At 36.6% G+C, this 9988-nt stretch overlaps 1 protein-coding gene across 1 annotated transcript; it reads right to left on the reverse strand.

Moving 5' to 3' along the window:
• Positions 1-571: 571 nt before the first annotated feature.
• LOC107561158 (HMG box-containing protein 1-like) lies at positions 572-9590 on the reverse strand. The gene is made up of 11 exons (XM_016245520.1): positions 9528-9590; positions 8079-8259; positions 7769-7982; positions 7561-7684; positions 5311-5422; positions 4851-4966; positions 4112-4268; positions 3879-4023; positions 1792-2079; positions 1416-1557; positions 572-768 (listed from the first exon to the last, which is right to left on the reverse strand). Exons 1-11 carry the CDS (start codon positions 9540-9542, stop codon positions 751-753), a joined length of 1512 nt encoding a protein of 503 aa, XP_016101006.1. The 5' UTR covers positions 9543-9590; the 3' UTR covers positions 572-750.
• Positions 9591-9988: the final 398 nt, after the last annotated feature.

The following is a 9988-nucleotide window of genomic DNA, read 5'->3' on the forward strand; positions in this document are numbered from 1 at the left end:
CTTACAGTGAAGGCATGGCCCTGAAGAGCTGTATGTGACAACATGTGTGTCGTTGTACTCGGGGACTCTATCCATTTACAATATGGCCGTATGGACAGACTATCATACACACACACACACACACACTGAATATGGCCTAGGCTGCACTAACGTCATATGAAATTCAACCCTTTCCAGCACATCGACGAATATGCAGTTTAACATCATTCGTCTACTTGCAATACATTTGAGTCTGTGCAATAAGTTGAGTTATACAGATACAATTCATATGAACAGCTGAAAAAATGAGCTAACATCTAAATTTCCCCTTTTTACATTTAAAAATAGACATTATTTGTATTTATCGCTCCTTCGGCCTCAGTAAAATAGCACCACAGGGTTGCACCTTTCAAGCCTAGAAATAGAAAATTACCTGATAGAAGAACTGAGCGTTGTCTTGCTTTGGAAGAGTAAGGCATTTTCATCGTTTTCGAAAGGATAACAAAAATACACAAGCACTGTTAGTTGACTAGATTACATTTTATATCGCATATAATTATATAATGATTTGCCTTTCCTTCATATATTTTTCAAATTAAAATTTTCTTTCACAATTCTTCTCGTGAAGATGTTTCGTTGTTGTTATACATTTTTTTCCCTAAAGCAAGTGCGTGTAGCATCACAGTTGCAGTTTATCATTCTTTCGAGAGAATGTGTGTCGGTGTCCGTCTCCTGCTGTCCAGTTGATTTTTTTCTGTGACGATCCTCAGGCTAGTTTTGCTGAGAGCCCTAGCAGAATGGAGAGGTAAATGAGCAAATGAAATGAAATGACCTATGAGCCAATGAAAATAACAACAGTTCTTTTGACACAGTTAAGGTCATTCCAATTTATGGAAGCTTTTTTCCTCCATGAAATAAAAAAAATAAAAACTGCTACTTTTTCTCTCACAATTTTGACTTTTTGAAGTTGAGTTTCTCTCTCAATATGGATTTTTTTCTAGCAATTTTGAGAAAAACATTGATATATAAAATTATAATTCTGAGAAGAAAGTCCTAATTAAGAGATTAAATAGTCACAATCACTTTTTTTTTTAATAATAAAAAAAAAAAGCAATTGCGGGACGTAACTTCAGAATTCCAAGATAAAAAGTCAGAATTATGAGGAAGAAAAGTCAAACTTAAGAGAATTCCCAGAACTCAGAATTCTGAGAAAAAAGGTCAATATTGCGGGATGTAAACTCAAGAAAGAAAAAAAAAAGCCAAAATTGTGAGAGATAAACTCGTTCTGAAAAAAAGACATCAGAGTTGTGAGATTAAAAAGTCACAATTACCTGTTTTATTTTTTTATTCCATGGCAGAAACAAGCTTCCATAACAATTTTCTTTAAAAAAAAAAAACATAATTTACACTAATCTTGCTAATTCAAAAATGCTAACCGAGTTTGTTCTCTTGCGTTTCCAGCAGTCAGGGTTGAGACGTTTCTGCTCCTCGGCCAGAGCTTTGGCCTCCATGGTGTACATCCTCCTCTCCTCGTTCTTCATCTTCTTCCATTTATCGCCCAGAATCACGCTGATGGCTCTGAGTAAAGAGAGAAAGACCTGTATGTATGTATAAATGTGTATTTTATGTAATTTCACGTACTTTTGTCAATAATTATTTTTAAATATTTCTATTTAGATTACATTTTTTATTTCAGTTGTAGTTTGTCATTTTTGTACTTGAACTTAGACTTTTATTTTTTAACAAAAAACTAGGTTTTGTAACATAGCTAATGCAAACATTTGTCCGTTTGCTTGCGGCACATCCACACACCTGTTGTCTTTGCCGGGGTACATGTGTGTGTATTCCACCCTGTACTTCTTGGCAAAAAGCATGAAGGCGTTCATTGGCCGCTTGCACTTCGTGGGTGTGGCTCCAGAGCTTCCTGAGGCGTGGCTGCGCTGTGATTTGCTGCTGGGGGAGTGGTGGGAGGAGCCGAGGACGTCCATTTTGTCACAGTCGGGACTCACAGCGCCCCCGCTGGACTGGGATGCCCGACGCTGGCGTGCCATACTGCTCAGAACGTACACGGCAGAAGAGTCGAGAGGGGTGAAGTCATAACTGTGTGTGGGATGAGAAAACAGTCAACATGTTCAGTTCAATTCAGTTCTTATCTCTGATGATATCTCTATATATTATTATTATTAATAAATTAAAATAATAATACAATTCATCTATAAAAACTAAATAAATGCTGCAAACAAGTAGGAAATTAGGTCACATATCACAGTGGTTTCCAATCCTTCCCTGCATCTCAATGCCTACTTATACTACGCCCTTAAAGTATGCACTCTTTTGGTGAAGAAAAAGTACACACTTTTGAGTGTGTAGTAGAAGAGTAGGTAAGCTTTGGGACATACTATCAGTCACACAACTGCGTCTTTAAAGGACCGCTCTGTCGCACCTGTTACTGTAAACTGGCCTGTCAATCATCTCGTCACGGTTAACATCCTCCACATTTCATTTCATTTACTACCGTACTGGAGAGAAACGGTTTTCTCGCGGGTCTTTCATGCCGAGAACTCTGCACATATTTTCTGCATTATGATGCATTTAAAAGTTAACGACCAAATGGATATTTATAAAAGTTCACATGGCTGTTGCAGATGAAATATAACACGGATAACAATAAATAAATATTTTTTACCAGGTTAAATGTTGATTATTAGTAACCCAAACCCCTTTTTGTAAACCTCTCTACCTAACGTCGATCGCACGCATCTGCCACGTTTGTAGTTTTTAAACACTTTTTATTCGTGTTTGTAGTTCTGGACCAAATCCTTCGCCAAAGCACAAAGAATGGTGGTCAATTTTAGCCATTAGAGTGTGCACGGATCCACACTTCAAAAATCGACCTGAAATAGTAGACCATCCGGGGACTTTTGGCATACTCTTTTCAACATACTATGCTTTGGGACACACTTATTCTAATCTCACATACTATTTAGGATGGATAGTATGAACATTGAGACGCAGGGCTTGTCTTGGTGTCTTACTAATAAGCTGATGAGCTGAATCAGGTGTGTTTGATTAGGGAGACATCTAAAATGTCCAGTGTTGGGGATTCTCCAGGACCAGGATTGGGAACCACTAATATATAATAATAATAAAAAAATTACATTTTGCTTTAATAAATCATAAATTAACCATGCAATTTCTCATTACCATAATTTCAACATTAATGTGAAAAAAAAAATTTATATTAAGTATTTACACATTATGGTAGTATTTGTTCTATTGTCTTTCATTTATTCAGATTTTAAAAATGATTTTATTTTAGTATTTTTACCATATTATGTAAAAATGACATTACATTAATTTAAATAAAATTAATATATTGTCATAATTGGAACAAAAACAACAACAACCTTAACCATCGGAAAAATGTAGACTTTTATTTGTTGTTTTTATTTAGGAGTTAAATTTGACCTGGACATGCTTTTTTTCCCCCGTGAGATTGACCAAATACTTGTTTGTTTTTACCTCTCAGTGTTATTTTTTTATTATTTATATATTATTATTGACATTCTGAATTCATTTTTTATTACATTTTCAGTTTTCATTTTAACTTTAGTTTAAATTTTAGTCATTTTATCTACTATTGTGATTTTTATTAGTAATTTTGTCATTATTTATTAGCTTGTTTTTATATATATTTATTTTTAGCTTTAATTTATTTGTCTTACAATTTTAGTTTTAGCAATTTTAGTACTTCAATTCATTTATATTTTCAGTTAGTTACCAAGAAAATGTTTTTAGTTTTTCTATTTTTTTTATTGTATTCTATTTCAGATTTATTTCAATCAACAAAAACAGTTTTTAATAGTGTTAGTTGTAGCTAACAAGAACAACACTGGTACCTCCTAAAAGTGTCAAAAACGACAGAGTCGTCACAGTTGATGGCGTCGCAGTGTCCTGGCGGCAGACACAAGTCTCCAACCTGCATGTCATAGCAGGGAATGCCGTGCTGTACAACAGTAAGGCTCGGATAGAAAGAAGACCACCCTAACACACACACACACAGATTAGATTAATAATCTGAATCACATTTATCTTTTAATGATACTGCATAAAAACAGACTTCTGCATTTACCTTTATTTTTCACAAAAAACGGATGGCCCAAACTGCACTCCGCGGTCAGAAGCCCTGCTTCAAAGGAACCAGGGTCAAAGGTTAATTTTAGGACACACTGGCCGAAAGACACACTCTCCTCAAAGACCACCAGCTTTAGCCCATCAGAGCCATAATTCTGCAAAATAAAAAAACATTAAATTACTTTGGCAATAAGATTTTTCATAGCATTTTTAAAAGTTACTACTGGATGAATTCATTAAAGGAATAGTTCACCCAAAAATGAAAATGTGCACACTCTCAGACCATCCAAGATGTAGATGAGTTTGTTTCTTCATCAGATTTGGTGAAATGTAGCATTCCATCACTTGCTCACCAATGGATGTGAATGGGTGCCGTCAGAATGAGAGTCCAAACAGATGATAAAAACATCACAATAATCCACAAGTAATCCACACCACTCTAACTTTAAACCTTTGCTTCTGTTTAAAATATGAGTCCCCTATTCATAATATTGACTGAATCATGTGAATTACTGTGATGTTTTTATCATCTGTTTGGACTCTCATTCTGACGGCACCCATTCACTGCTGAGCAAGTGTTGCAATGCTACATTTCTCCAAATCTGATGAAGAAACAAACTCATCTACATCTTGGATGGCCTGAGGGTGAGCACATTTTCAGTAATTTAACATTTTTTTAGTGAACTATTCTTTTAAAAGGCAAAAGAATGACATCTGACTGACGTGTTCATCATTACCTTCATTGGGTTGGACTGTGTTGCTCCCTCGTCATCTGAATCTTCATCCGACTCCATCACGTCCTCTGCATCCTGCCACTCCACGTTCGGACCTTTGTGGAAGCGTAGACGTGTTCCTGGAGGAAAAAGACAAGAGACAAGTGTTTGGAAAGAGATCTCCATTTATCAAAAGAGAGAAAAGTTCAACTAAACACACTTTTGTTCAAATAAAACTTCAATGCAGTTACATAAAGACAAACATGTTCCAGGCAGAGAGTGTGAGGACCAGAATCTCGTTGGCCCTCCTGTGACCCAGAGACACGCCTGTTTTCCCCTTTTACTCCTGCTGCTCTGCATTTGTAACAGCAGAAGGTGCTGTTCACCACATTTCTTGAAGTCAATGATAAAAAAACTGCCATCACAATATCAGCTGCTATTTTGTTCCCAAGCTTCTGTGAGCACTTTATCTGTGTGTCTTTACCTTTCAGGAAACAGTGCCAGGCAGTGGAGGGCCAGGAATGGGACCATCCCAGCTCATCATCATCAGACAGAGACGACATGCAGAAAATTCCTGACTCGGACTCACTGCTTGCCTGCAAAACGCACATAAAACAAAGTTTGTACTATATGCCATTTACTCTTTAACTCTCAGCCAAGGTCCAAAATTAACAGTAAATAAAATTGCTGAGCCATTGAGGCTGCTAACTTTATTAGGAACATAATGCATGCTTTCAGTCGAACTGTAAGAATGATGGAGACATATAGATACAGTTTTACAGAGAGATTAACTTGTAAACAGTGTTGTTACCTAACTAAAACTATCAAAATGAGTTTTCATTAATTAAAATAAAGCTGAAATGAAACAAAATATATATTTGATGAAAAAAATGAAAAAAGAAAATGAACTGAAATAAGTTGAAGTACTAAAACTGAAATAAAAATAAGGCTAAACAGAAATATTTTTTCATTATAAAAACTATAAAAAGCAAAGCAAAATTACTAAAACTAAAATTAAAATGAAAACCAGGGTTATTACAGTTAAGGACAACTAAAACTATTCAGAACATTTTTGTTTATTGAAATTAAGCTGAAACAAATGAAATATAAATATTAGATTGAAAAAGTTTAACTAAACAAAAAAATAGACATGTTGCTTTTGTCAACTGAAATAAGTTTATGTTAAAGCACTAAAATTACTAACTGGAAATAAAAAGTAAAAATGAACTAAAATAAAAATAAAGTTAAATAGTAATACTAATAGAAATGACAAAAGCACACAACAAAATTACTAAAAATTTAATTAAATTGAAAACTTAAAATATAAAAATGAAAGCTAATTAAAAATAAAAATAATAGTATATAAATGAAAAAGATGATGAAAAGTTATTAGTAACCTTATTAAAAACATAAATAAATACTATAATAGTATATAAATAATATTAAAATGACACTGACATGCTGTGAATATTATATATATATATATATATATATATTGCTGTTTCTCAGTTCACTCAACATTGGCAAGTGTGACAAAAAGTTGATTCTGGACCTTGATAACAGCACATAACATTCTCAAAAACTCTTAAGCCATTCATGAAATCCCATTATAAGTGTTTGTTAGGGATGCACCGATAGGATGCATTTGGGGCCGATACGATACCGATTTTAACAAACACTTATTGGCCGATTCTGATACCGATATTTGTCACTTCCTCTCTTTTTTGAAATTTTGGCATCAAAATAGATAGTATTTTGATCATGTTTTAAATCAGCAAAGTTCAAAAACACCTGCATTCAATTATACTAGCAGTTTTATTGCTGCATCATCAAATAATTTCTAATGAACATGGATTGGATCCATTTAACATTCAGCAGGCCTACATAAATACAACACAACAAAGATACATATTAAATAAACAGTGCTTTTTAGGTAGGTTTAACAGTTTTCAAGTACAGAAATAAAGTAAACAAATGTAAAATAACACTTCACTGTATAAATTAAATACATATTAATCCTTTATTGTAACAGACTTTATTATGATTAATCTTCTCATTTGTTTATGTATACATTTGAATATTTTTTGTAAATTTATATATGTATGAGATCTCCTTTACTAAGGCAGGACTATTATTTTGACGGGTTTTCTAGTCTACGGAGCTATATGGGTAATGAAAGCAAGCAGTTCTTCAGATTTAAATTGTCAATTTATTAAGCACCCCCCGAAAAGGCATGAGATCTGTATATATTTGTTTACTGTTAGTTGTAATAAGTGTTTTGTGTAATTCGCTGTATGTTGATAATGCAACTGAGAGAGAGAGTTTAATGTGCACTTCTCCTGCTGTGTTTTGTTTAGCTCTTATGGTGATTTTTTTGGGAGTGAAAAAGGACGCAATAAACTTAATAAAACATCAGTAAAATTTTGGTCATCATTCAGATAAGGTCCGCTACACTTATGAAAGTTACAAAAGTTATTTAGTCAAGAAAAGTTGTGCGATCTTTTGTTATTTGTTTAGCATTAAAGTGCAGACAGCAGCGCTAGGATTATGCAACAGACATTATACAGCTCAGTGCCTTCATGCAGTTAATTAATAAACCATCGGTTTGTTATATCGGCATTTTTCCTTATATAGCCGATGGTTGTAAATTGAGGAAAAATCGGCCGATAAATATTGGTGGCCGATACATCGGTGCATCCCTAGTGTTTGCATTTGTAAAGGCCCGTGGTGGTACCCTGGTGCGACGGCGTTCCCTCATGTGGCTGCGGGCGGGACTGGGAGCGCTGCTGGAAGACAGAGGGGGTCTAGCATAGGAATGTAAACTGCTACTGTTGGAGAAGATGTGGACAGGAGAAGACCTGCAATGATAATGCATCATCAGTACAGCTGTGCTGTGCAATTTACATTCATGTGCAATTGTAGAAATGCCAGGATTTCCTGACCGGTTGTGTGGAGCGTTCTGGAGCAGGGGGCTTTGAGGGCTGGTGGCGATGTTGGCCAGCTCAGTCAGCCAGTTTGTGTGTGAAACGCTGCCCTCAGGCCTGGAGCTCCAGCCCTCGACGGGCCCCTCCTCATGATGCGACACACCCGGGGCCACCTGGAACATGCCCGGGGTCGACCGGTCATCCAGCACCTCCTGCAGCTCAGGCAGGTCATCTGCAGAGACGGAAACTGTCATTGCAAATAGTGTTTGGAATCAGAAATTAGATTTTCACGCTTTCAGAAGAAAATACGAGCGGTAAACATAATTACCGTACTCCATGTGACTCTCATTAGAAGGGCAGCCAGGTGAGGAGGGCAGGCGCTCGTTGCATTTAAGCAGATCGAAGGCCTCGTCCATACCTGAGCTCTGTGTCTGGATTTCCTGGACTCTCTGAGGGACCGACTGAGTTTTCACTTCCCACACCATATTATGACATGTCAGCTGTGCAGGCTGTGAATGCAAGTGAAGCGTTAAAGCGAAAGCAAAATGGGTAGGTAATTTCCAAACCAGCTCACTTGCACATTTTTACTTTGTAGGCATTTGTGTTGAATGAATGAATGAATGAATGAATGAATGTGGGACAACAGAAGTAAACACAGGAACAACAACTGTTCTGTTGGGTATTGTGCAATAGGCTCTTGGCCACTGTCCGATCACGTAGAGCACTGGTAGCATTCGCTTCTAAATGAAATGAGAGACATGAAAAGGATAGGATCCTTAAAACAAATTTCGTCGTGTTAAATAACGCGTTTCTGTGAAGCGTGGTCACGTGACCCGCATTGCACGCAAGGCTTGTTTATAAACTTTCTGTGACTTCGCGCATGCGCAGCGCAGCTCATTCATTCATAACTGCGTAACAACGGGGGATCAATAACAGCGATAGATTGCGCTATAAAAATCACCGTAACTTTTGATAATCGCAGATGGAAGTCCCCCCGTTCGATCCGATCGAAGATAAATCCGTGTTTATGAGTGGAAAGCTTTAATTTGTGGCCATTTCGCTCGCTCGACGGTTTCAGTTTTTCCACACAGGAAGAAAATACGATTTTTCTGCACTCGCGAATTAACGAAAACAAAACAAACGGAAGCGCATAGATGTTTTGTCTTATAACTGATATTTTAAAACGAATATTGTCGTTGTTATAGCTGAACACGAGAACAATCACTTCAATACGACGGTCTTTGTTTGGAAAAAATCGTCAAAAACTAATTAACAACTGCAGTACTTAATCAAACGACATCTTATACAGATTACAGAGCATCCAGCTCGACACCAGACGTTTGATCGATGTAGAATAATGAAGATAAATGCTTAAAAATGAACTCCAATGTCAACAGTGGGAGCTGTAAACAAAAGAATGTCAACAAGTTGAGACACGGTACATCAAGTACTTCCTTCAACCCCGCTGTAATGAATGGAGACCCTGTTTTCTTCTGGGTTTAAATGGAAAAAGCACGACTGGTTGTTTTTAATTATCGTCGCTATGGTGAGGTACGTTAGAGAATTACAAAACCACAAGCAAAACAACAAACGTCACGGAGAGAAAAAAAACCCTTCAAGTGAAAAGTTGTCATTTGCGATCGAAACAATGAATGACAGTCTTTTTGCTCCCCGCGGCCTCAACCGTCGCCGTCTAAAATAGCCACGCAGAATAAAGTTCATTGGCATTACCGTTTCGTTTCGTGGTAATATTTCAACAACTTTTTTTTTTACTTACCAAACCTGTCGCCATTACAGAGTATCTCTGGCGTTCTCGGCGAAGGCAGGGCTTGATTACTTTTAGATCCGGCCTCCCATTGGTGGAAACGCACGTCAGTTTGGTGAGCTCGAAGCGTGATTGGCTAGTCGTTCGCACACTGGGTTAGACGTAGATGGTTTGTTATTGTGTTTGTGATTGGCCAGTTCTGCATGTCCGTTATATCAGCCGTGAATCTGATTGGCTGAGACGGATTTTATTTTAAAGACCCTCCCACTTTGTTAAATGGGGGATTTGAGGTAGGCATCTTCTTGAGACGATGTAAACAAACATTGGACCTTGCATTTGGATAATATTTTTTTTTATTCTTTATTTTTTTTAAAAACAACAAAAAACTAAAACTAGCTTTCTATTTTTTCTATTCTATCTACTTGTTTTTCTTTGTGTGTGTGTGTGTGTGTGCATGTTTATGTGTGTGTGTG

Source organism: Sinocyclocheilus grahami, unplaced genomic scaffold (assembly GCF_001515645.1).
Source record: "Sinocyclocheilus grahami isolate Dianchi unplaced genomic scaffold, SAMN03320097.WGS_v1.1 scaffold759.1, whole genome shotgun sequence".
NCBI lineage: Eukaryota > Metazoa > Chordata > Actinopteri > Cypriniformes > Cyprinidae > Sinocyclocheilus > Sinocyclocheilus grahami.

Coding starts and splice junctions, on each gene's coding strand:
- LOC107561158 (XM_016245520.1), bottom strand. Junction 7,685..7,768: donor CAGAACGCTCCACACAACCG/GTCAGGAAATCC, acceptor TTATCATTGCAG/GTCTTCTCCTGTCCACATCT. Junction 4,269..4,850: donor CACAGTCCAACCCAATGAAG/GTAATGATGAAC, acceptor TTTATTTTGCAG/AATTATGGCTCTGATGGGCT.